A 25,776-nucleotide genomic window follows, 5' to 3' on the forward strand; every position below is an offset into this window, starting at 1 on the left:
AGAGATAGATAGATAGATAGATTAGAGATAGATAGATAGATAGATTAGAGATAGATAGATAGATAGATTAGAGATAGATAGATAGATAGATTAGAGATAGATTAAAGATAGATAGATAGATAGAGAAGTGTGGGGTGCGGTTACTTGCATTTGGAAGTATTGAGAGAGTTGTAGTTCGGGAAGAAGGAATTTGGAGGGCCAGTACCACTTGATCATTTTCCTCCCTTCTAAAGGTTTGATCCAATTGTCTTCTCCAGGCATGCCACATGCGTAGCCAAAGAGATTTCTTCGAGCCTTTAGAATCTGCTGTTGCTTCATATCATACGAAGTCATCCTTAACTCTTTTAACTTGGTAAAATACTCCGAAATCTCTCTTATACCCAAGGAAGAAGAAGAAGAATGCTTCTCGCCTCTCCTTTTGAAGTGAGAAGATGAAGAGAATAAGTCGCCATATCCACCTCGACCGCTAGGACATCTGGCACGTTGAAGTCGGGTCTTCATCCTGTCTTTCTTTCTTCTCTTTTTCTTTCCTCTCGCTGGCTGTGAATGAAAGATGTCTAGAGAGTGGTCAGAATGAGAAGAAAGAGAAAAAAAAGAAGAAAGAAAAGAAAAGGGAGGAGGAGTGTGGCATGGTTGAGACAAGGGTGTGAAGGAGGAGGCTCAGGTGTATGTACAGAGAAGGGAGATGAAAGAAAGAAGTTTAGGGTGTTCAGAGGAAGCGGGGAATGAAGATAGAAAGAAGATTTCTGAAGACAAGAGAAGAAGAATCGATCTCTACATAGACAAGAGGAAACCGTCGATTCTCCTACTATCTTTGTGTGCTGTCCTTCTTCTCCTCATTTTTCAAAACGAGCGTCTCTTCTCTTCTTCTTCTTCACAACTCCCAAAACAGACCGCTTTCCTTCCTCATGACCATCCACTCTTAAACAGATCTCTTTCTCTCTCTCTGACACTTCTTTATCAGAAGAAGTGACTGTTGCAAGAAGATCCGAAAGTCTAAGTGGAGACATCTCCTCTTCAGGCACACAAAAAAAAGAGCAAACAACGTGGAAGAAAGAGAGAGAGAAGAAGAAGAAGAAGAGCGAAGGGAGAGAGGAAAAAGACGGTCGAGAAGAAATCCCGTGAAAGACTTCTCTTTTCTTCGGCGGAACTTACAAAGAGACGAAAGGAGGAAAGAGAAGCAAAAGAGGAGCCTAGGAAAGAGAGAAGGAGAAGACGAAGAAGAAAAGAGGGAGAGAGAGAGATAAAGATAGAGAGGGAAGTAGACGACGAAACAGATCCGAAAGAGAAGGAAGAAAAACGGTCTACCACTGCATGCATGGACTATCACGTGGTTAGGTTTCGTGCATGCACATCTTGCTAGCATCTATCTCTTCTTTTCTCTCTTCTTTCTTCTTCCTGGAATCTCATCTCTCTTGTCAAAATCTTAAACTCTTGAGAAACGAAGAGCGCGACGAAGACTCTTCCTTTTTCTGTTCCTTTCTTATGCTTCTTGCACGGAGATGATAGATACATGGAGAGTCACATCCAGTGTAGAGCACAAATATCTCTCTCTCTCCGTTCACCTACTCGATAGACAGACATCTCCCTGTCTATAGATCACACATACCTATATATATAGATAGATGGAATATAGATATAGATATAAGTGCAGACGCCTCCATGTATACGTGTAAGCAATACCAATATATATACGTACGGCTTGTATACCTGCAGTATGTACATATATATATAGATATATAGATATATAATGTGTGTAGTACTTAGGTCTATCTATCTCTAGGTATAGAGAGGTATAGAAGTACAGAAGGGAGGTTTTATATGGATAGGGTAAGAGTGCATTATTTTCCATTCCTTACTGATCTTTTCACTTCTTCCTCTACCATAGACTAGTGCATCTCCCTAGTAGGAAAAAGAATACAACCCTTCACACTCATAAACATATATATATATATATGTACGTAGACAGATGTATGAACATGTACACGTATATACAGGCATACATCATATACATATATATATATGTATGGGAGGAGTATATGGAGTTGACGAGATGTACATAGATATGACTGTACTGTAAGACAGGTAGAAGAAACGGAAGAGAAGGGTGTATCATCCATCGAGCAAGAGGAGAAAGAACTGAGAAAGAGTAGAGCTGAAGGAGGTGAGAGAGAGAGAGATTGCTTTCTGCTGTTCTTTCTTCTTCTCTGTCCGTCTCCGACATTCTTTCTCTCCTTCTCTCTCCAAACATCTACGGTAGCTATATCTGTCTTTTCTAGCAGACACATCACGAAAAGAGAAGTATACACAGAAATAGACAGAGAGATAAATGCGAAGACACGCAGTGAAGGCATGTATACAGTGGTAAGAAGTCTGTTAAGACCACCTTTGTCAGGACTGAAGTTATGCAGGATCTAGATGGATTGATAAAGAGAGAGATGAGGACAGATAGATAGCTACACAGAAGGCGTCTTTTTGTGTTCTTCTTCTCTACGCTTTCTTCTTTGTCTGTACAAGAAGAAAAAGCCAAATATCGAAAGAGATGGGTTTACATTCTGAAAGAAATACCTATGATCCACAGCATACGCGAATTCAACTGCTGATCATACATGTGGCCGTGCAGAGAGAGAGATGAGAAGAGCAGTCAAAGGCGGTGCCTATACACCTGGACAACTCCGGGTGTATGTACACCTGAACAACTAGACCTGTGGATGTCGAAATTTCTTAGCGGAGTTTTTATCAAAGAACATGAAGAGACACCAAGAAAGAAAAAAGTCTTTTTCTCTTTAAGCCCCTTCTCTCTCTTTTCTTTTTTTTTCTTTCGTTTTCGGGAAGACTTCTCTCTATCAATCCCTAGATTCGGTCATCCTTCTTCAGAGATGTTAGATCCATTGCATGCTTTTGATTGCTTAAAGAATTGAGTTTAGAAGAAGAAGAAGAAGTCTCGGCAGTGTGAAAGAAAGCGAAGGGCCCCCTTTTGACTTGGTCATTCCCCATGACAAGGCCTGAGTGTTTTCTATCTTTTTCTGTCGTTTCCTTTCTCTCGCCTCTTCTTCTCTTCTCTCTTTCTTCTCTTCTTGTGTTGCCGTCAGAGACGGAAGAAGTCTGATAGAATGAAGAGGAAGAAGACTATTCCGACTCTTCCTTGCGGGCGAAAGAAGAGATGAAAAGACGACATTGCGAGTCCGGCTTTGACTAGGGAGGAGAGGCTTCTTCCCTTCAAGAAGAGGAGAGAAGCGAAGGCTAAGAAAAAGAAAAAGAAGATCAGGATTGGGGTTTCTCTTCCTGTTCTTTCTTCCTTTCTCAAGAAGTTTTGCAGCATTCGGACTCCAACTGTCATTATCATTCTTCGGCTTTTGCCCTCTCCTTGCCCCCCCCTCCTTCCTTTCTTCTTCAATCGATTTGCTTTCTTTCTGGTGAATGTTGTCGTCTTTCTCTTCTTGGGTCGTTTCATTCTCGTGACTTTCTCTTCTCTTCTTTTCATTCGGCCAGATTTGTCCTTGTTCTTCTTCTCCTCTTTCCCTTCTTTTTCTTCATCGTGTGAAAGAGAAAGGAAGGTTGTCTCTTTTGGATCTCTTTCTCTTTTCTTTCTCTACGATAGACACGTGTTTCTTGCTTGCTATTGCACCTTTCTTTCTTTTTATTCTACCTCGCCGTCCATTTCTCCTGGCCTTTCTTTGCTTCCTTTTTCTTCTTTCTTTTTCGTGTTTCTCTATCGTCACTCCTCTCGCAAATCTCTCTTTCTCTCTCTTTTCTTTTCTATCTTTGTTTCTCTATCATCTTCATCCTCTCTCTTCTTCCTCATACATTGTAGTCATTGTCTCTAGCTATCTTTACCGCCATTTCTCTCTATCCTTCTATGTTCTTTCTCTCTCTTTTTTCTTTACCCCTGTCGATGTGAAGCTAAGTCAAGACAAAGAGAGAGAGATAGAAAGAGAGGAGAAGAAGAGGGAGAGGATGGAATGCAGAGGAGTCTAGAGAGAGACTGGATTGCGAGAAGAGAACAAGAAGAAGAGAAAGGAGAAGCTCTTCTTCTTCTCCCTTCTGCGGTCTCTTTCCTCTTTCTTTTCTATCGAAAGAAGAGGGGAATCTTTTCTTTCTCTTCTTTTTCATCATGTCTTCAATAAGAAGAAAGGAAGAGAATAAAACTTCGTGTTCTTCTTTTCTTCTTTCTCCATCCTCGTCTGTATGCTTCTCTTCACCTTCAACTTTCTCTTTCTTTCTTTCTCCTTCTCCTTCCCCGAGATATTCTCCTCTTCTTCTCCTATTCTCCATTCTTCTTGTTCTCTTCTTCTTTCTTCACTCTTCTTCTTTTTCTGATCGGCCCTTTCCTTCTCTTCATCTTCATGAAGAGACTGTGGAAAAGAAAAAGAACAGAGAAGTAGGACGAAGAGAGAAAGAAAGCGTTGCAAACAAAGATGAAAGAAAGGATCTAGAGAATGAGCCAGATTCTCTTCTTTCTTCATATCAAGAGAAAGGACCATTTCTTCTCTCTTCTTCTTTCTTATCCTCTTTCTTCGTCCTTTCTTCTTCTCCTCCGTTGCTTCAAAAAATATCCCTGGAGGAGAACAAAGAGGATCATGACCTCTCTTTCTTTCTTCTGAAAGCGCGAGGAGAAGAAAGAGTTGAAGAAGAAGAAGAAGAAGGAGAGCCCGTTAAGCTTCCTTCGCATGCGTATAGGCGCTCAGGCTCTGTTGGGGCTTCCGATGGAGAGATAAAGAGATCGAGTAAGAAGAAGGTGAACGGGAGAAAGCGGAGATTGTCTGAAGCTGTAGAAGAAGGGGGAGAAGAAGAGACGGAAAAGAGAAGAGAAGAAGAGAAAGAAAGAGAGATTTACCATGTAAAAGAGGAAGAAGAAGAAAGAAGAAGAAGAGAAGAGGAGGGGACAGCAGCAGGAGGAGGAGAAGAAAGAGATGATTCGGTTATCTTCATTCCTGACGATATAGATGATATCTCACCTGCCTTTGGTGTAGATACACCCGAAGAAGAAGAAGACGATGAAGAGGAAGAAGAAGAGAAAGAAGAAGAAGAAGGAAGGAAGAACTCGAGCTTTTTCTCTTCTCTCTTGTATTTCTTTTCGCTTCGCTCTCTTTACACCTCTTGGGGTGCGGGAGGAGGCAACTGGACGTCTCCACAAAACTCTCAAGTAAGCTCACGCTCCTCTTCTCCTCTCTCCTCTTCTTCTTCTCCTCTTTCTTCTTTTTCTCCTCTCTCTTCTTCTCTTTTTGAGTGAAGAGTTGGTACTTATCATCATCATTATAAGGAAGAGGAGGAAGAAGAAGAAGAGGCGTCAGGGAGATTTCTTCTTCTTCTTCTCTTGGGTATCTGGAGGTACAGAGACAGGCGCAGATCGATTTTCTTTACCTTTCTTTCTCTTTCTCTTTATTCTCTCTCTCTGTCTCTCTTTCTCTTGCAGATTTCTTTCGCTTCTTTTCTGTGTATCTTCTTCATCCTCCACAAAAGACATACGTGGATCTCTTTGAGATTCCTCTCTTTCTCACTCTCTTTTCTCTCTCTCTTTCTTTCTCTCTCTTCTTCTTTCTCTCTCTTTTTCTTTCTCTTGCTCTTTTCTTCTTCTTCTTCTCACTTTCTTCTGTTAGCTCACTGCAGCGGTCGCGGGTTGTCTAGCAAAGGCTTTCGGGTCGAAAGAAACAGCACTCCTCTTCACAGACCAATCTATCGAGGATCTAATAAGTTCTTTTACATAGGTGGAAAGTGTATCTGTATCTCTGTCTTCGCCTAACATTCGTCTACGTTGTCTCATATCGATGTATGTAGAGTTGTTTCTCTACGGTATGGTAGGAGTACGTATGAATCTGAGGCGTGAGAGACAGGTTAGCTTCTTCTATCTCTCTGTCTGTCAATCTCCTCTTCTTATACCTACCCCCCCTGTATACAGATGTAGGAGATCGATTGATATATGTCGAGACTTGCGGCCTAAATTAGACAAGCTTGAGTCATCATAGTAGTAGGAGTTTAACGCATAGTGCTTTCATTCAAGTGGATTTCTTTGCTGCGTCTTCACGTGTCTCTGCATTTCTGTCTCTCTCTCTTATTGACCTTTCTCTATCTCTATCTTTCTCTTGTCTCTCTTTCTCTCAGTTGCCCTCTCTCTCTTTCTTTCTCTCTTCTTGTTCTTTCTTTGCTTCATTCCTTCTTTCTCTCTCTTTTTCCTTTGTATCTTCTTCTTCTTTGTCTGTATAGGTGGTGGCGTGTGTATGTCTTTTCTTCTTCTTTCTCGTTCTTACCGGGTGGTACTTCTACGGGGGTGTAGTCACGTCTTTCTATCATATCTATAGACAACAGAAATCTCCCTATCCTTCCCGCCGTCTTCAGTCTTCCTCTTCTTCTTCATGCAGTCGACATAAGGATACAGCCTACCTTAAGAAATAGATTCACATCACTTTCTTTCATCTGCCGATCATTCCTCTCTCTTCTTCTTCTCCTCCTCCTCTCCGTCTTTCTTTCTTTACTCTTCCTCTTCAATCGTCAGTTTTGGATTCTCTTTCTTTCTTTTCTTTTTCTTCATTGCTATCGACCTGCGTCTTTCTTCTCTCACCGTCTTTCACCCTCTTATCTTCTCAACAACGTCGTCTTCCCTCTGTCTCTCTCTCTCTTTGCTCCACGACGTTCAGAAAAGAAGAGATGAATGCAAGTAACATATATCTCGTGGACCCGTCTTTTCTCTAACTTCTCGTGTCTTCCTCTCTTTCTTTCTTTTTTCTTTCTTCCTTGACTTGTCTTCTTCATTGTCTTTCGGGTCCTAGGAGGAAGACGACAAGAAGAAGAGATTTCTATGAGAGGGGTGGGAGAAAGAGAAGAAGAAGAAAAAGAGGAGGAAGAGGAAGAGGATCATTCTTTCCTTTCTCTCGGCAATCGTGAAGAAGAAAGACCGGAAGAACGAACTCATCTTAAACAGATCTCCTTGTTGAAAGAAGAAAAAGAAGAAGAGGAAGTTGATCTTTTCTTCTTTTTCTTCATCCTCTTGGTATGCTCTTCCTCTTCTCCTTCGCTTTCATTCGCGGCGATACCAGAGACACGGTGTACATACATTCTCTCGTGTGCGTGAGAAGAAAGACAAAAGAAGAGACAATGTTTTGCGGGGCTTTCCACGTTATTCTTCTATCTTAACTGGTAGAAGACGATGGAGAGAACGACAAGAAGAAGAAGCAACCTCCACAGTGAGGGAGAGAATATCGAGAAGAAGCGATCCCAAGAAGAAGAAGAAAAAGAAAAAGAGGAGAGAGGCAGGAGCGGGACTTGCTCGAGCTCCCTTGGAGAAGAAGAGACAGAAAAGAAGAAGAAGGAGACGCTATCAAATAGAGAAAGGAAAGAAGAAGATGAAGGAGAAGCGACAGCTTCATTCATTGGCCCTTCATCTTCTTGTTCCTCTCGGTTGATTCGAGGAAGAAGAGGAGACAGAAAAGAAGATGATTTGGATTTATCTTCTTCTTCTGTAAAGAGGAGAGAGAACAAGGAGAGCCATTTCTCAAAGGACAACAAGGAAAAGACTCTTCCCACTCCCATCACTCAATATGAAGAAGAAGAAGAAAAGCAAAAAGAAGAAGAAGAAGAGAACACCTTCTTTTCTTTTCGTTCCATTTCTCCTCCCCGTTCATTTGCTTTATCCTCTTCGGTTTATCTTTCTCAGTCGGAATGTCCTTCGTCTTTTTTGTTTAGTTCTTCTTCTTCTCTTCGTCTACATCTTTTAAAGAGTAGTTTGCCAGTTGAGATTTCTCTAGATTCTTCAGAGCTTTGCATGCACGCCCTTCATCCTCCTCCTTCTCTCTTTCTTCTTCTTCCTCGATCTTCTTATCTCCCCCAGATTCTTCAGGTCTGTATCAATCATTTTCGACTCTTCATTCTTCCTTCCACAACGAGCCATCTTTCTTCTCTTTCTTCTTCATCTTCAGAGACGCTTCTCTCTCTTTCTCCTTCTTTCTCTTTCCTAGGAAGACATCTCGACTGGCGATTACCTGTAGGAGTTCTATTCGATCTTGTCACCGCGAAACAAAGACCCAGTCTTCTTATCTCTTCTTCTTCTCCTCTCCTAAACAAGACAAGAAGAGAAGGAGATGGAGATGCAAGACAACGGCGAAGAAGAAGGAAAGAAACAGAGGAAGACGAAGATGAAGAGTATCGGGGAGATAGGGAAGATACGATAGGCTTCTGTCCGTTACCGCCATCTTCATCTTCTTCTTCTTGCGACCCTTTGTATCTCCCTTTGTCTTCTATAAAGTCTCTTATGCTTCCTTCTCAAGGTCTCGATTGCTCTTCTGTATGTGGGCTTGGCTCAGATGTGTCTCTTCCATGGTCCATAACCCTTCACTTCAGATCCCCCCCTCTCTCTTCCTCTTCCTCTACGTCTTCTTCTTCTCCTCTTTCTTTGCAAGGCTCTAAGAGAGCTGTCTCTTATCAGCATCATCAACAGCAACACCACTCTTCCTCTTCTTCTTCTTTCTCTTCGAAATCTTCTTCGTCTTCTCCTCACCCACCTCCTGGGCCTCCTCATGCTTCTTCTTCTCCATCTTCGTCGTCTTCTCCTTCTACTCAGAGACCATCGCAAGACCGCCTTTCTTCTCCTCCTCCTCCTGTTCCTTCTTCTCAGCCTGTCAAGACAGAAGAAGGGTCTTCTTCTTCTTCCTTTTCTTCTTCGTCTTTCTCTCCAAAGACAGCTCTCGTGTCTTCTGAGAGGGCCCCCCCGTATTCCTCTCCAACTCCCACCTCTCCTGCTGTTCTTCTTCCTTCTTCTGCACGTCATCTTTCTTTGCCTAGTGCATGCCATGAGAGCGTACCTCCCTATGAAGGATGGATGTGCTTTGAGAAGTACTTTCTTAATCAGCTGAGGCAATCGTCTTTTCTTTTGACGGGATCTGCCTCTGCTTTTCATTCGCTTTCGAAAGGAGAGGAGCTAAGTCTTCTCGAGGCCTTTCGGCGTGGAAATGTCTCTGCTTTTCTTCGTAAGGTTTCTTCTCTTATAGGGCCGCTGGGGTGTAGAAGGCATCTGGCGCATCTTAGTGAGTTGCTAGACGATGACAGGAAGAGGAGGAGAAGGAGAAGGGAGGTAGAAGAAGAAGAGGAAGAAGAGGATGAGGAAGAGGAGGAGGAGGAGGAAGAGAGTTGGGATGGATATCCCAGGAATGGGAAGAGGAAGAATATGGTGTATGTCGTTGAGAGAGAGTATACAGGTGCGCTGACCAAGATGCTAGAGAAGAAAAAGAAGAGAAACAAGAAAGAAGACTGTGATGAAAGGAAGATTATGACGAGGAAGCAAGAAGAAGGAGAAGAAGAAGATGGAGAAGATTTTCATCCAGAGGAAAGATCATCGAGAACAAGAAGAAACGCCGGAGGAGGAGGAGGAGGAGAAGAAGAAGGAAGCGAATCAAGAGAGAGAGGGTCTAGAAGAGAATCTATGATGAGGAGTAGAGGAGGAGGTGTAAGAGAAGAGAAGTTTTGGAGAGAATTTAATCGTCTTTCTCTGCATACACGTGTGCCTGTGCGCGTGCATGTTGCTGTTAAGAAAGATGAGAGAAGGACTCGTCTGGAGAAGATAAGAAGTGAGAAGGAAGAGAGTGACGATGATAGAGAGGGCAACAGATGTTATGATAGCCCTTCAGATGGAGAGGGAATGCAAGACACAAAAAGGAGAGAAGGAGGTGTAGAAGGGGGGGGATTGAAGGAGAAGAAGAAGAAGAAGATGGAGACTGGTGAGACGCATGCGCAGAAGGGAGATCAAGATAAGACTCGGGGAAGGCTAAGTTTCGTAGATCAGAAAGAGAAAGAAGAAGATGAAAAAAGAAGAAGAAGAAGAAGAAATGAAAGATTTGATTCGTCTATCTTCTTGTCTTCATCTTCTTCTCATTATGGAGATACTTCTTCTTCAGGTGTGTTCTCTTTTTCAACCTCGATTCTCAGAGGGTGTCCTATCTTTAGAGATTCTTCATCTTCTTCCTCCTCTTCATCTTCTTCTTCTTCTCTTTGCCGTCGTTTCATGACTTCTTCTTCTCCTTACAAAGGAGGCGAAAGAAGAAGAGAAGAGGAAGAAGAAGAGAGGGTGAAGAAAAGAGAAGAGGAAGCAGAAATAGTAGAGAGAAGTAAAGGAAAAGAAGATAATAGACAGCAGAGTGATCCAAGAGGAGAAGGAGGAGAAGCGGACTTCAGGAACAGTGGCGGTGTTGAGACAAGAGAAGAAGGAGATGCCGATGAAGATGGTGACGGGAGGAGGAAGAGAAGACAAGAGAAAGACAAGGAACGAGAAGAGCAAGAAAGAGCTGTATGTACAGATAAGAAGAACAAGGAGGGATTGAAGGGATCGGGTGAGAAGGAGAGAGAGAGAAGAGATCTGATGTTATCTCAAGATGATTCAGGTGTATATACACTTGGAGATCTTCTTCATTCTCTCTTACCTCAAGTCTTTCCAAAGAAAAGGATCGTTTCTTTCCTCAGAACTAAAACAGGCTCCAAGAAGAAGAAAAAGAAAGAAAGACTCCGAGAAGGAGAAGAAGAAGAGAACGATGTGAAGGGAGAAAGCTTGAAAGAGAAGATAGGCTCATCAAGAGAAGAGAAAAGAAGAAGAAGTAGAAAAGAAGAAGAAAAAAAGAAGAAAGATGAGGAAGGTTTCTCTTTAACGAAAGCGATGTTTAAGACAGTGTATTATGGTTTAGCAGGGACACGTGTATTAGTCCAAGGTACTGAAGTCATGCTTGACACGCCGATCTATTGGCTATGGAAGTACTCTTCTTCTTTAGATCTCTTTCTTCATATCATCGTTATCATTCCGTCTTCTTAAATTTTTTCTCTCTTTCTCCTCATTCCGTCTTGTTAAACTTCTCTCTCCCTCTTCTCTTACTACCTACCCCTCCTCAGCTGTGGCTTCTCTGCGGAGGTTCTTTTCCCCCCCTCTTGCTTGCCTTTCGCTCATCCCGCATTCTCTCTTTACACTCGGCGAAACTGCGTACATACACATAGATCTAGGTAGAGAGGGAGGCATAGACACCGCCATATACACGGCTAGGTGTCTATGTATACATCCAGCTATCTGCTTGTCCGGTTTCGAGTCTCTCGTCATCAGAGCACATCCCATCCATGTGCCATGCATGTATCTATAGAGACAGATATATATCATTGTGCATGTATAGTGCGTAAGGGTATGTCTTCATCTCTATGTGTACATATGTGTCTGTGTCGAATAGGTCTATTGTCATCTGATCTGTGTATATGTGTGAAGAGACGCTAGAGAAGGTACATGCATGGGGTGTATTTATACGAGAGTGCATGCGGCTGCAAAATGAGAGGGCGGCCGTGTAAGAGGCACATGCATGTAGGCATCTGCGTGGGGTAGCTGACGAAGAAAAAGAAGTTTCTCGATTGTTTTCTCCTCGGTTAGAAGGTTTGTTCGTCCGAAGATGGAATCTTATCTCCGGGTGAAGTAAGCAGTGGAATTTCTTCGGTCTCTACGATTGAGCACCTGTGTGGGTGGTGGGTGGGGTGTATGTACACCTCAAGGATGGTGAAGGTATGGTATATATGCACCTCTTTTTGAAGAGGGAGACATTCCCATTCAAAGAAAAATACTTCCGTCGTCCTCTGCGTGCGACCCGGCCCCTTCTTCAACCCGTTCCTCCTCACTCAACGGAGAAGCAGCTTCTCTCTTCTCCTCAGATTGTTCTTTTCCAGTCCCCCTGTCCCCCCCCAGCACCAGTGCGTATCTTGCCGCTTCTGAGCCTGTTGGCCGAGAATCACTCTGAGTCGCCCTTTGTGTTTCTCCGGAATCGTCGTGCATACTTGACGTGTGATTTTCAGAAGAGTCTCCAGCTGCCGGGACACATCCTGAATTCTGGGAAGAAGGGTCACTAGAAAGTGCAGAGCTGGTTGTGCACCCAGGCAGGCCTCCTGTCAACGCTGTAATTTTCTCTTGGATACGTCGAAGCCGGTTTCGTTTCTTCACTAGTGCCTCTGCATTCTCTTCCAGGGCGCAGCGGTAGACTTCATCGTTCTGAATAAGACACCAGACCCACGGCCAACACGAATGACTACGTAGATGACGGATAGGGCTCCCAGTGAGCACGTACACCTGTCCGTGCGCTGCTCTAAAGCACAGAAGCATACAAACGAACATTAGTTTCATGCCCAAGAAACCAGCATGCCTGGTCATGAAAACGGAAGGAAAACACGGATATGTGTCAGCTGCATGTTATACACCTCCTCAGAGTACGACTACTGTGTGCGTGCAATAAACCGTAGCCACGCATCGGCCTGCACTGCGGAAGAGTCAAGCAAGCCCATAGGCACAGAAGATGACACGTTATTTCCGCTTGATTCCTGCATATGACCCCACACGCATACGGTGTCCCCACACCTGCACAGACGACAGCTTTTAGTACGGGCTGCAAGATGACTGACATCCAGCTCCACCGTGGACTAACATCCTTCGCCATAGGCAGCATGTGTAATAGTACAGCCGTGAGGAAAACGACGCCGGCTCGGCGTAAAGAGAGGGGAAAGCATGACACCACCGCATGACTTTGGCACTCCCCTCGACTGCACACGTACGAAAGCCGTGCAGCGCGATACAGACCGCAATTGTACGGCTCTACAGCGCCTGTTCATATATATGCAGACGCACATACGAGAAACCCGTGTATAGCACAGAACAGTGAACGCTTCCCGCTCGCAATTTGGAACTCTGCTCCTGCGGACACAAGTCGGTCACCGCCGCCTACGTTATGTGCTTCAGTATCTAGAAAGCGAGCTTTCACTCACCGGATCTTCTTGCAGTAGTTCGGCGTTGGACCTTTCTACGAGAAAAAGCAGAGTCAGCGCAGGAATGGACGTGCCTAGGATCTCCGAACACGAGGAACTGCAGCTCCGCGTCTATCTTTTTCCAATGGTCAAGAGCCCGAAAACATACCGCGAACGTGAGTCTCAGCACGTGTGAATGCCCCATACAACGCAGGACGACGACGGTTCACACGCAGTGAGTGGAGGACGCTCACTGAGGGCCGTGGTATGCATCAGCCCCAGTGCGAACTGAGCCGCCGCCTCTACTCAGTGAAAGCGGATGCTAGGCATCAGCTATGGGCGGGGCACATCCGTGCAATCTGCGTCAGGTCGTACTCAGTGAGCGAGCAGCACACCAACAGGAAGAGCCATAAGCGACGAAAGGCACAGTGCTCACCTAAATGATGGATGGCATTCTCCAGCTCCTTTGCTGCGTCCTTGAGAATTCTTACGTCGTCGGGCAGTTGTAAGTCTCCTCTTAGACCTATTGCGAGAAGCTTGCCCTCCTGCTTGGGAAGATAAATCTCGACCATTCCGGTAACTTGGGAGAGGTAGCCAAGGGCAGACAGGGAGGTCTCTTTCTTCGCGCCCGGCTGCTGAAGAAGCTCACGGAGATACAGCTTGAACTTGCTCGAACGGGAACTAAAACAACCTCCACTGGCCTGAGCCTTGTTGAGAGCCCGAAAGAAACAGCTGGGGGGACAAAAACCTAGCCTGCATGCGCAGATGGCCGCGCCTCCGGTAAATAACGAGCCGAATGAAAAAAGGGACTTCGCTCGGCCCACCTCTCAAAGACGCTTCGGAGGTGTCTTACCGTCTCTTCTCTAGAACGTACCATACCACAACTTGACTGCTTGGGGCACTCTGGCTTTGCGGTTGCTTACTTCTCCGCATGCACCGGATGCCAGCCCGGAAGTCCGATGCGGTTCGGCCCGTCGAAGCATCCGGAGTGGCTTCTCAAGCGACAGGAGCTTCGCCTCGTTGGGCATAATTTATTTCACTGTCTGCGAAGTCGGCCAGCGTTAGTAAAGGATAACTGAATTAGCTTCCAGTACCAGAAGAAACTGTCTCTGTCGACAGCAACATAGAAAGAAGTTTCGAGGAACCCCATTCTGTGCGCGGGTCCGGGTAGTCCATTGCTTTCGAGCCCTGTTTGATCCTCGGGATATCACTGAGTGGCAAATGGGCGATCAATATTGAGTTACCTCAGCTTCATCTGAGAGCGAAGTTATTGTGTATGTGCGTCCACGCCTTCTTTCTGGTGTTTTGGACCTTTTTCCACCCAGTGTTCCCTGTTCCTGCGAGAAAGCTGACAACTCATGTGTTCCTTAGCTGCTTACAGGCGACAAAAGGCCCAGTGAGTGCAGGTGTACATGGCCACTAAGGGCTGTCCTTGAAAGATGTTAGGGGAACTCAGGCACTCCAGTCTGTGTCGTCTGTGTTCATGGGGAGAAAAGACGGCGCGGGCGCAAGCGTGTTGGAAACGCACGCCGCACCACCTTCAGGTCACACCCGCAAGGGCATCTCTGATCGCAACCACACGCGCATTAGGCTAAACAGCCATCACACTCCCTCAAGAGCAATGCCCTGGGCTCACCTTGTGTTCTAGGCGAGCCTCAGGTGTGGCCACTCAAGTAGCGGGCTCTTGTTTCAGGCCTCCCAGCCGGCTTCTACACTGGCTAACTTGCTGCCATCCAGGTTGCGCTAGGGGTCAACTGTAGCTGGACCGCGGCTCACTCAAAATCGCCCGACATAGCTACCGGGAAGAGAATCTAACTCCTCGGGGGGGCTGCCGCATCATCGACGACAGCCACTTCGAGGTAGGAAGCGAACTTTGCGGGGGCATTCACTTTCCTCTATATGTCGCTCGGAAGGCTACACGATGTGGGTTTCTTGGGAAGGTCTGGCCAGTGTTCCCTCCTTCATGGACGGCGGCGAGGTGCATCGTTCAACGGCACTATCACCTCGGCTGTGCTTCTAACCGACACAATGAGTAGTGAACTGAAAAACCTTATAGTTGTGCCACGCCACGGCTCATCGTGAAAGGAGAGTAACACAGGTCCTTCGCAACCTCGCCGTGCATGTACACGCCAGTAAACCGGAGACTGCTTGTGCGAGTACAGACTCGTTCATGAGTAGCCCGCCACCCAAATTACCACTCGACTGATGACGCTGCCTCTTAAACAGGAATGCAAACACGTAGCAGACTGCAGACAGCGACAGAAGAGGCGCTTTGACCTCATTCACGGTCATAACGCCTGGTGTAGATCATCACAACTGCAACACCAGTGTGCCTTCCAAACATGCTCATGCACTCACCTTGAACTGTCGTATGCATGACACAGTGTCGGCATTGCACGGACTGAACACAAACATTGTTTAAAACAACGGCCACTTGGAAGAAAAAAAAAAGCTGAGTCGTACGGTGTGCGGATGTGTCTGTCCATTCAGCTGCTACGTTCGCGGATGCGAGTACACACAGCAGGCCCCCCAAGTCACTGGGCACGACAAAATTTCCAGAAGCCTACACGGTGAGTCGGAGAGACGAGCCCACGAAGACACACGAAGAAACAGCGCAACAAAAATTCCTTGCATGCAGCAAGGGACAGCGCCCCACATCCGGATGACGATGACGGCTGCACGTCGTTACGCCAGAAGCGCTGTCATTTTGTTGAGTTTCTTTTCTCCTAGCTGGGCCTCGAAAGTCAGTCCGGCGGCGCGTGCCTGGAAAAGCAGCAGTAACGCCGTCACAAATTTTACCGAAACTCCACAAAAACACATCTTCGTCAGCTGCTAAACCATCACCTGTCTTCTCTTTCACTCGGTGCGGATATCTATCAACTTACGAAAGAGCGCGGCCACACGCGCAGTGTACACCGTGAAACAGAAAGGCACAGTCTGGATACTTGGACTGACAATAACCAGGCGGTGGCAGTTCACAATTTTTCACTTGACACCACTACACACCACCATCGTGCCTCCGAGGTTGTTCGCTGTCGACGCATGCCACACCAAGGCGGCGCTCATACTTGACGTGAACCCCAGACAGGGCGAACAACACAACAATACGGAAACGCCCCACGTACACGGAATGCTTCGACAGAAGAGAACCGCCGACTCAAGAGCAGAATCGTTCTGCTCCTCTGAACGTGAGAGATGGTGGGACCTCACCTCATTGACGGCGGCCTGGAGTTCCTCAACAGTTGCTGCTTCTCTTAGCTTCCTTCGGACACGCTCACCAACATCTTCCCGTTCAGCCGCGCCTCTTTTCTCAGAAGCTGTTACGGCCTTCCGTTGTGGTGCGCGCTCAGCCCGCGAGTCCTCGTCCATCCCTCTTTTGTCATTTCGAATGACAGGTTCGTACTGAGCAGGTCTGTGACTACCCAATATACGCTGTCCGCCTTTTCGTTTGCTATGAGGATGCGTACCTGGGGGCCCTGCAACGCAAGAATAGAAAATGCAAGGGATGTCGGCTAGCTGTAGGGACACATTCTGTTGGTCGTGTGCTTCGTCATTACAAGGTCGAAAACGATGCATCGAATGAAGACACACGCGTGCTTATACCAGCTACGAGATAGATCACGGGAAAAAACTAGGGAAGCGACATACGATAACAGGTCACAGAGATATACACACATGCAATCCTGCGTGTAGCGCAGTTCTCCCCCATTTTTTAGCCGCCGTCTCACAAGGTTAGTTTGTTTGATTTCCCGTACAGACCCATACGGGCATTGAACGTGGCGACTGCAGCTTTAGCACTAAAAGCCAAGACGATAGGCGCACATGCCTTGGAGGCAGGAGGACCAACCTATCCCGCTGCCGATACTAAGAATCGGTAGCGCCGACTGCATGAAGATCACGAAGAACCATAGGTGCAGAGATCCGTGTGTAAACACCGCTCTTCTTTCTCCATCGTCACAATACGGTGCCCTGTCGATAGTGCACGCACGTAGTAGGTAAAAGCTTTATGAAGGAAGGGCGATTTCTCCACACCTGCAGAAAGTGGCCTCGGGTCCCCTTTTTCCCCAACACCTCTAGGCTGAATTTTGTTGGGTGATGCAGCCGGTGCAAGTGATGACGGCTCTCCTTTCGGTGCTCCGCCTCCTCCCGATCGATCGACTTGCACATACGCGAGGCGGACACCGGCGCCAGCTCCACGCGGTCCCCCATATCTCCCGCGTGAATCTGGCCTCATGTTTTTCACACGGTGCAAGTGACTTCCCGACAGGGGGTCGCGCATGTTGAGGGAGCGGCCTTGCTGGGAAGAAATCGACGGAGCAGTGGATGTGCTCTGCGGAGCATTGCTACAAAGATCCAACATGATAACAGCGAACAGAACGTATGTGAGACGTCCTACACGGTCTTAGAACAGACGTCCCCCCACCGCGACACACCATCCCCCGCTGCGGGTTCCGTCCACACAGACGTACCCCCCCCCGGTGTACTGTGAGAGACAATGATGGGAAAAGACTAACGACGGCAGGACGCACTTGAAACGCAAAGGTAGACCGGTAGCAAGCTCTTCTTCATTCACTCAGTCGTTCCAATTTGAAGGGGAGTGTGGAACCGACGTGGAAACACGCAAGTGCACGCGGCCCCACGAACATTACTGGACTGACGGACAGCCGCCTCGGGAAGCGCCATCAGATGCTCACTGGGCTCGTGTGGCACTGGTTTACACAACAACACCTCCGTGCCATACCTGCTTTGCGTCTGTTCTCCCTGAAGCGGGGGTCTCCGCCTGTTAGGTTTCTGCCGGTCCGGTTGAGACTTAGCCCCCACGGATGCAGGGGGTGACATAGATGGAGGAAACAGTGCAAGTAGTTCGCCTGTCGGTACAGCCGAGGGATACGCCTGCACGAACAAGCATGAGACGAGCTCGCAGGAACGCCTCTGGAGACGGACACACGTGACAGCAGTGTACCCGTACTAACCATGAACAGACTCTCCTGAAGAAAAAGGGCAGAAGACCCCCTCCCCGAGGGCGCGTGCATGGCAGTATTCTCTTTGAATTGATGTACAGTCGAAGAGTATCCACATCAGACCGCCCGTAGGGAAGTAAGGACTACTAGAAAAAGAGAAATTGTTGCCGGGACGTCTGGAGCTCTGCCGTCGCTCCTGGTACAGATGACGCCTGATCATTCACAGATTGGCGAACCTTCACCGTACCTGTGTTAGCATCCAGACAGCGTCGAGGATCGTTTGTGGGTCGCCCAAAGTCTCCAGCTGCTTCTGCACATACCACACAAAGCGCATTACCCCTGTACATGCTTTCAAAGAATTGCGGACTAACAGCAGCAGTAACAGGGAGAAGACCCTTGGAAAAAGAAAGAAGAAAGAAAACGGCTTTTTCTCTTTATTCTCGTCTCTATCGCTCTCGCTGCATACTCACACGGCATCCAAAATATTCTCTCATGGACGCAACCATTACCGAACCATGAACGTAGATTCACTGACCGAACCCGCTGAAAGCAGACCACCCTGCCGCCTTCCACAAGCAGGTATCACAAACAGGATGCCGGGAAAAAGCACATCACGTCTCGCCGACCCCCTTTGGGGGGTCCCCGCGACAAAAGCCATGCTGGCTATTCTTGCTCAACTGTACCCGCTCGCAACTATCAGGCTCTTTCCCTCTGTAACTGAGACCCCTTCGACGCACGTAGCGGGTAGCTTCTATGTATGATCAGCTTTCTACGCTGCGCCCCCCAAGAAAACGCTTGGATGGTCAGCGCTCCCCTGACGATCCAAGACCGACGTATTCAGCTCGCGCTGCGGAGCGGACCCGTTTATGTATTTTTTTTACAGCGTAGAATGAATGTTGCCAAACAACTGACCACTCCCCGACAATTTGTGCATGCCTGAAGAACGCCTCTCCTGCAAGGGAAGTTCTTTACGACTCCTGTGCTGAATCTCTCGTCTCTTTGAACACGCAGCTTTGTGCGGTGGAGCGACGGTTCTCTAGTAGGCGTGCTTCCTATCTCCGCTATAGCCTCCGACGGCTCAAAGTGAATAAGGGTCTCAACAAGAAGCATCTTTGTTGCTTATATATTCAGGTACAGCCACTACGGGACAAGCTCGGACACGAAGAAGTGCTCGCTTGTCACTTCACGAACTGGCTGTCCCTGGCGCTCTGCGCATCAGTGAACGACGTTCCCTCACTGAGTTGACACAGGCAGCAACCTCACCCGTTACGCGCGTGCACTCTTGCAGCTGTCACAACCGTAGCTCGAAGCGCATGAAGGGACCCCGCAGCAGACCGGGGAGCAGGAGAACTACGTAGATCCCTAGAGCATCCAGAGAAAAAAAGCAGGGGCTCAACCGGCAATCTGACTATGAGAGAGCTCTCCCATCTCCTCTACGCGGGCGTCCTTCAGCGGACAGGACACCTTACCCTCTGCACTTTGGTAGATTTACCGAGCCGCTTGCTCTGCGCCTCCACCCAGTCGTCTTCTGCATTCACTTCTGTTTCACGAGAAACAACGCCGTTCTGAGGCTGCTTCGCTCCAACCTTCTGCCCATTCGGCCTTTTCCCCTTTTCGTCAGCCGTCACCTGTTGTGTGCTCCCTGAAGGAAACTCCTTTTCTTCCAAAGAGGTCTGCTTTGAAACAGAAACACTCGAACCATCTGGACTACGTTTGCTGACAGACCCCATCCCTACATCTCTATGCTGACTGCTGGCACCACTCCCTCCCCGGCCCCCTCCAGACGTCAAAGCCTCAGGAGCAAAAATGGACCACATTGCTGCACGATGAGAGGACGTCAGAAGCGAAAACGAGGCGCTGCGCCGAAGAAGTTTGTGGCGAAAAGAAAAACACTCCCCCCTTTTGCCCACCACCGTTTAGAACCACTCCGACGCCCCGACGTACTGGACTGGCAAGCCTGCTAAACGCTGGAAAGCCCGTCCCCAGCAAGCCGCTAGCTTCCTCGGTTGCTGGGACCAAAGACGGCACTCGGTGAGATGCGAGACGACCCCTCAAACCTGGTCGGCCCGCCTCAGAGCCTCTGATACGTAGGGTGCCGGTCAACAACAGCTGGCAATGCGACTGTTTGGAGACCCCCGCCGCCACCTCGTGGTGTCTGAGCGTGCGAATGTGGAGAACTGGCGTCCAACGATTCAGTAGATCCCCGAAAACGGAAGAGCGGGGTTAATTCCCCTTCTTGTGATGAAGGTTTATCAGCCTCTTGGGACCGTGACAGGCACCACCTCGTCACCGAAGCCTGCGAGAAGCGAAGTATGCGCCTAATGTTTTGAAAGGCAGTTGCAGCTACCGCACTTTTTACAAAGGTGTGAAATTCAGAGGAACGTGACAAGAGATGCGGTGGCCTTTTCTCCACACCAACAGCCCCGCAAAAGCGACGAGCCAGAAACCACACACCGGTGTGGACTACTGGGCCCGCGCTGCCTTCAGATTCTACCGACAATTGACCACCCGGGTAAAGAAAAGCCACGCCGGTTTAACCACAGAAGAGATGGTTTGCTTTCGAGGCATTTCAGGGGCATGCACTCGCCCGTGATCTTGTCGCGACTCCTGTGCAATACGACCGCGTGTGTGCCCCCGCTGGACGCGGACAACTACTATGCGGAGAAGGCCGACGCGTACGTTTCGCTCTTCCTGAACAGGGAAGCCACGGCTCCGGAGGCAGTGTGTGCTCAACAACCGACTACGCGCAGCAGCTCACGGGGACGGCAGACACTACTGATCTGAAAAGTTACGATACTAGTTGACATCATGGTAGTGGTAACATCAGGCTCGTGGAAGCAAAAAAAAAAAAGCAACCAACTCCCAGGAGCAAGGTGTAACTGGAGCCCAGCATCGACAGCAATGCCTGGCAAGGAAATGAAACGCGAATGCTGGTTCGTGTCAGGGCAATTCCACTTCCATGTCCCTCCAGGAGTTCGCGTAGTCCATACCCCGACTATGTTCGCGGAAATCAAACGGTGTATTGCGCCCTGTAATGTGTTACCAGCTACCCCCGCCAGTTGGGTTGGTTGAGAGAAAAAAGCCGACCCCCCGTACCGCCACCGGCCCCGAGTACAAAGGGCCACTTGGTTGGCTTCGGGCTTTTCTGCGGATGTGCTTCCCGGTTTCCTTTCTAACGAAAAAAAACCGGACCGTTCTTGCCATTTCGTTTTCCTGGCAGCGACTTGTTTACGCGGTGCCTTCCTTTTCCCGAGTTACATAACCCAGTTGCTACGCGCTTCACGGGCGAGCTCGGGAGGATTTTGAATGCAACAGATCCGGAAAACGAAAAAGAGAATCGGCCTGGGTCTGTGCCGGAGTCCCCGGGACAGCCGGGATGATTGTGAAAATCTCCTGCGTGCTGTTGTCCGTGCTTTAGAGCGTGTCATGATCACTTTTGCTTCACCATCACCGTGTATTCGTCAAATACTTGCGTGTTCATTGCTTCGTGACTTGTGTATTTACGGCACACCGATGCCGTTTCTCCGGCCGTCCCTGTTCCCTGTATCCGGACCCCTATCCGGGACTGCCTCGTAGTGTGAGTTGGCCGTTGTGTTACGTTTTAGATTGCATATTTCCGACCAGAAGACAACTGTTCCTCTCCCGGATCTGTTTGCGCTTTTTGCCGATGCTAGGATCCTTATCACTACGTACGGCCTCAACTTTCGCCGTCGCGGGAGGGTCGTCTGCAAGCCCTGGTGTTCGGGAACGCCGCCGCTTTCTTTAAGCACGCCTCCCTGTTATGCAGGTTTTGAGGGCTTCAGACATTCCCAGTCTCCAGAGGGGATGTTTGAAGGCTCTTGGCGCTACACTGGCTTCTCACAGTTCGGGCTTCTGGTGCCTGCATTACTGGTCACAATCGCAGTTGACAGGGAGCTACGCGCTTTCTGCCCCTGAGCCTTCGTCTGGGCTCGCCGTCGAACACGACTGCCGAGCATTCGCCTTTCAGTTTGTTGGACTTCTGGTTGGGTCATCACCCCGTTGTGAAAGGCACGTCTCCAGGGTTTTTCCGTGTCCGTTCCTTCGGATGGTGGTAGCTGCTGATAAATTTTGAGAGGACTACGAAGTGGCGCTTCATCACTATCCGAAGGTATCAAACTAGAACCTCTGCGACCCCAGAAGACTGTTGAGGTGCACCTGGCAAGCACATGGACAGGACCCGTTTCACTTTTTTTCGTTACGTGTATACATCATCTTCTCTATTGGCGTTTGCCACCTATCTCTAAAAACACCACTTTTGTCGTCTGCGAGTTCCTTCATCCACGTATCCAATTTCTAGCCGCCTCACCGCTAATATGCGGGGTCGTTAGAGACGGAAGGGGTCACGCTCCTGATAGGGTCTCTCCATAGGAGAGTGAGAGTGAGATGCATCTGTCCTGGGCATTCGGGTAAGCAGCCCGATGACGGGGACCCTTCCGTCAAGGCGGGAAGACTGTAGACAAGGAGACAGGGGGCTGGACTTTATCGGATCAGCCTTTTGCGCGATTGCATGCGCGCTCGCGTGTACCCAGAACACGACTAACTACGTGCTGTGTCCAGACCTGCGAGGACCGTGTGGATGAATTTCTTCAATACTTGATTGCCACAACTCATATGACAACGGCTTGTCTGCGTGAGCGATCTGAAGCATCAGCTCGGGCTTGTTGAGGGGCACGCCTGCTAGGGCGTACATGCCTATGTACATTAGAGTATGCAGACTGTGCGCTGGCGCAGGTGGCCTAGATCTTGACAGGAGGTCACCAGCCACCGACCAAAACTGGTAACAAGGCTGTTAACTGAATAGGGGCATGGACGGCCGGCAGTCCTTATGTTGTCAGCCTGTCGAATCCAGACGCCTCTCGTAGAGAACATGTGAACGCGTGCAGAAGCGTAGTCTAGTGGAAGTAATCACGATTGACTGCTATTGTGGCCCTCGGACGTTGCGTTTCCGCCCATTCCTTTGCATGGTCGGCGCGGTGACCACACAGTGAGAAATGCTTCCTGTACCTTTGGCTGCCCGAGCACGCCCTCGCGGTCTCTGCAGACTTTTGCGTGTGGATTGGCCCACTACACGCGCGTACCTAAGTATATGTATGGTCAAACAGCAGATTCCTTCTGACCGTTCTATTTTTTTGTCACAGCGGAGCGGTGTGAAATGGCAAGGTGCCGCGTTGTCAGCCTTCTTTTGTTCCTGACGGTACTCCTGCACGTGTCGCTGACTGCTCTTCAAGGTAAGGTCGCCGCTAGGAAACGCTCTTCGAGATGCTTCATCTGTTGTAGACTCTCTATGATTCAGCGGTTGGCTGGAGGGTATGCCACCGTGTGGTTTTGTCCCCACTAGTTGCACATGGGGAATTTGTGCTCGCTACACGCCTTTTACGCACACGAGTATATGCACGAGACTACCGGCGGGCACGTGTAACAAGCTGCTGGATTTGCGGCCCTCCAGTATCGGCGGCGCCGGGACGGACTGTGTTCATGCAGTCAGCGTAGGTTAGGGGTCACGTGGGGATTCTCGGTTTCAGTGTGTTTCTGTATAGTCGTTCCAACGGATCTCCTGTTGTCGTGTCAGCGGAAACTTGGTATGATGCTAGGCAGCTCTGCACTAAAACACCGGTGAAAAGCGATGATGTTTCACAGCAAGTACTATTTGTTCCTCTTGCACGCGTTCGCCGCACACGAAAGAAGCTAGCGAATTGTTGTTCTAGCTGCGTACGTCTGGAGTGGGTAGCAGTGCCTGCAGAAGCGGAGTATGCGGCTTCGCTGTGTGGTTAGGCACCACCCAAACTGGTGCGTGCTTGGACTTGTAGTCGGGCCCGAGTGTAATTCGGACCCCCGTCAAACGCCTATGTGCGGGATGTGTCTGCTGGTTTATTCTGGCTCTCCTTACTTAGACGTGGCAGGGGCGTCGGAAGACCAACTCGGCCAGGAGATTTTTGGCGGCCCCGAGAACGAGAATCGTTCCTCTTTTCCTTCCGTCAACTCGAATGACGAAGGTGCTCCTTTGGCTGTACGAGCCGATGCTGTGGCGGCGGAAGGGGATGCATATCAAGGGGAACACGAAGGAGCAGATGCCGTCAAGGATGTGGACGAAAACATCGACAGACCCGCTGGTCCTCCTCAAGAGGGAAAAGTAGCTACGGATGATGATTTTGGCGGCAACAGCAGTCAGTCGAGTGGCTCTGAGCCGGGAGAGCGGAGATTCTCTTTCTCTCCAGACAAGGCGGATGTGGTAGGAGCGGCAGAGGGGAGTGGAAGTCACCAGGTGAAGAAGGAAGCAGAGATGGGCCTCGACGAGGGGTACGAGACCTTCAACAACAGCACGGCTCTCAACAGTGAGACGGAGGAACACGCTACAACGGAGTCGTCTGTTAACAAGAGGGGGACAAGCGCTTCTAGGGTGTCTTCTGATGGCAACGCGGACGGAAGCTCTGCTAGTGCGACCTCCGATGAGAAGGGGGAGCAAATCTTTGTTACCAGCACTTCGGATACAGCGCCCGAGGAAAGCTCCATCACGGCTTCTGCTAGCCTGAGTGACGAGAGCTCTACCCCTACGGCGTCTTCAAGGGAGAGTGAAAAGAGCCCCATCATCACTACCTCTGATACCGTTGCTTCCGTTGATGCAGAAGCAGTTAAGACACTGGAAGAGTTGTCAAGAACACAGGCAAACATACTCGAGAATACAGAACGTTTAGCCGCGCGTTTTGAAAAGGACAATCCGGAAAATGAAGAGATCGCAGCTGCTTTGCGAGAAGCCGCAACCGTTCTTCACAACACAATCGAAAAGTTGCGGATGTGCCGGGAGGCGTATTTGAAAGACCATTCACGGGTAATGGAGATTTTACAGAGGTACGCGCGTGCCCGGGAGTTGTTGGATGCTGGGATACAGTGCGACATGACTGATCGAGTGGACTTGAGAAATCGGCTGACAGCTACGCGAGATGCTTTCAAGGCGCTGTTCTTGCTGGTGAGCACAGCAGAGAGGCGAGCTGAAAGCGTACGGGCGCTGACGGAGGCTTTGGGTGAAGCACAAAGCAGCACACTTGCGGCGGTGCTAAATCTTGCGAAGGGTAGCATGGGAGAAAACGCTGAAATGAAGGGCGGTGTGGTGTCCTCAAAGACCCAGGGGAATCTGGAAGAGGTTCGTCGAGCGATCACTAACATGAATGACCTAGCTTCAGCAGTGGAGCACACGATGCGGGCAACAGTTGATGCGCGCGCAAAACTGTCGGAAGAGCTTGGCTTGAATCTGATCCGGAGATTCGAGAAACTCGGCGAAAGGCGGGACACAGCAAGTGCGGCAGAAGACACGGAGGGTTCCACTGATGATTTCAAGGCTCCTAGAAGTCATGAGCAGGTCCTCGAGGATTTGGGGAAAAAAACGGGAAACGAGCCTGGCGTCAAAGAGGATATCGCCGCTGCCAAACGGGCAGGCGAAGCGCTTATGCAGGAGCTTGCAGTTGATGCTATGAAGACAATGCAGCATGTCGCGGAGGGCACCGCTGATACCTTAGAGGAGGCTATGCACACTAGAGTTCTCGGACAGGCCGAGGACAAATACAGGGCTTCTATTATTGTTCTCGGAGTTTTTCTTTGCCTTGCAATTATCGTCCTCTTGGCGCTGATTGTGCATGCCCTCTCGACTCTTATTTCCTTCCACTCGAAGTTCAACGCAGCTCGCATGGGCGAACAGACCGGACAGGCACACATAGATGACGAGTCCCCGCCGCCAGAGTAATTCACTTCTGTGAGTAAAGAGAACCTGTAAGGGGGATCTGTATGCGCTGTGTGGCGCGGCGGTTGTTTCCCGAGAATGGAGGCTGCGTAGTGCCTACGCCATAGTGGCTGGGATGTGGCGCTAGAGAGGACGCATATTTGCCTTCGACCTTATTTAAAGTGTTGGTATTTGGAGTGTTGACACATATTCGAATTTTGACAACCGGTGTCGTATGTTAGTACGTATGACTTGGTTTGTTGAAGCTCATCGATATTGTGTGCACCGTGTCGGGGAGTGTATGTCATTTTCACGGGGATGAGGGAGTTTCCGAAAGGAGGG

The 25,776-nt window shown here is 48.8% G+C and overlaps 5 protein-coding genes across 5 annotated transcripts; 2 read left to right on the top strand and 3 right to left on the bottom strand.

The window, feature by feature from the left end:
• Positions 1 to 140: 140 nt before the first annotated feature.
• Positions 141 to 1,474, bottom strand: CSUI_002484 (uncharacterized protein). The gene has a single exon (XM_068062684.1). It carries the CDS (start codon positions 1,364 to 1,366, stop codon positions 923 to 925), a length of 444 nt encoding a protein of 147 aa, XP_067925332.1. The 5' UTR covers positions 1,367 to 1,474; the 3' UTR covers positions 141 to 922.
• Positions 1,475 to 2,760: 1,286 nt separating this feature from the next.
• CSUI_002485 (autophagy protein apg5) lies at positions 2,761 to 11,559 on the top strand. The gene is made up of 2 exons (XM_068062685.1): positions 2,761 to 5,146; positions 5,417 to 11,559. Exon 2 carries the CDS (start codon positions 7,145 to 7,147, stop codon positions 10,787 to 10,789), a length of 3,645 nt encoding a protein of 1,214 aa, XP_067925333.1. The 5' UTR covers positions 2,761 to 5,146; positions 5,417 to 7,144; the 3' UTR covers positions 10,790 to 11,559.
• Position 11,560: 1 nt separating this feature from the next.
• On the bottom strand, positions 11,561 to 13,621 carry CSUI_002486 (uncharacterized protein; the record flags this gene model as incomplete). Its single annotated transcript, XM_068062686.1, has 3 exons — positions 13,178 to 13,621; positions 12,763 to 12,797; positions 11,561 to 11,995 (listed from the first exon to the last, which is right to left on the bottom strand). Exons 1-3 carry the CDS (start codon positions 13,311 to 13,313, stop codon positions 11,561 to 11,563), a joined length of 606 nt encoding a protein of 201 aa, XP_067925334.1. The 5' UTR covers positions 13,314 to 13,621.
• Positions 13,622 to 14,890: 1,269 nt separating this feature from the next.
• On the bottom strand, positions 14,891 to 21,040 carry CSUI_002487 (uncharacterized protein). Its single transcript, XM_068062687.1, has 6 exons — positions 19,172 to 21,040; positions 17,950 to 18,012; positions 17,483 to 17,634; positions 16,774 to 17,084; positions 15,952 to 16,217; positions 14,891 to 15,504 (listed from the first exon to the last, which is right to left on the bottom strand). The coding sequence occupies exons 1-6, from the start codon at positions 19,517 to 19,519 to the stop codon at positions 15,427 to 15,429; spliced, it is 1,218 nt and encodes a 405-aa protein (XP_067925335.1). The 5' UTR covers positions 19,520 to 21,040; the 3' UTR covers positions 14,891 to 15,426.
• On the top strand, positions 20,498 to 25,776 carry CSUI_002488 (uncharacterized protein). The gene is made up of 3 exons (XM_068062688.1): positions 20,498 to 22,129; positions 22,862 to 22,951; positions 23,615 to 25,776. The coding sequence occupies exons 2-3, from the start codon at positions 22,876 to 22,878 to the stop codon at positions 25,456 to 25,458; spliced, it is 1,920 nt and encodes a 639-aa protein (XP_067925336.1). The 5' UTR covers positions 20,498 to 22,129; positions 22,862 to 22,875; the 3' UTR covers positions 25,459 to 25,776.

Source organism: Cystoisospora suis (assembly GCF_002600585.1).
Source record: "Cystoisospora suis strain Wien I chromosome Unknown contig_1043, whole genome shotgun sequence".
In the NCBI taxonomy this organism is placed as follows: domain Eukaryota; phylum Apicomplexa; class Conoidasida; order Eucoccidiorida; family Sarcocystidae; genus Cystoisospora; species Cystoisospora suis.

Bases quoted from the DNA above. Each gene is read 5' to 3' on its own strand.
- CSUI_002484 (XM_068062684.1), bottom strand. From the start codon at position 1,366: ATGCTAGCAAGATGTGCATGCACGAAACCTAACCACGTGATAGTCCAT.
- CSUI_002485 (XM_068062685.1), top strand. From the start codon at position 7,145: ATGGAGAGAACGACAAGAAGAAGAAGCAACCTCCACAGTGAGGGAGAG.
- CSUI_002487 (XM_068062687.1), bottom strand. From the start codon at position 19,519: ATGTGGTCCATTTTTGCTCCTGAGGCTTTGACGTCTGGAGGGGGCCGG. The intron at 17,635-17,949 runs GTACGGTGAAGG...TTGTTCGTGCAG, and splicing joins CTGTCTGGATGCTAACACAG to GCGTATCCCTCGGCTGTACC. The intron at 16,218-16,773 runs GTGTGGAGAAAT...CTTGCGTTGCAG, and splicing joins CCCGAGGCCACTTTCTGCAG to GGCCCCCAGGTACGCATCCT.
- CSUI_002488 (XM_068062688.1), top strand. From the start codon at position 22,876: ATGGCAAGGTGCCGCGTTGTCAGCCTTCTTTTGTTCCTGACGGTACTC. The intron at 22,952-23,614 runs GTAAGGTCGCCG...CTCCTTACTTAG, and splicing joins GTCGCTGACTGCTCTTCAAG to ACGTGGCAGGGGCGTCGGAA.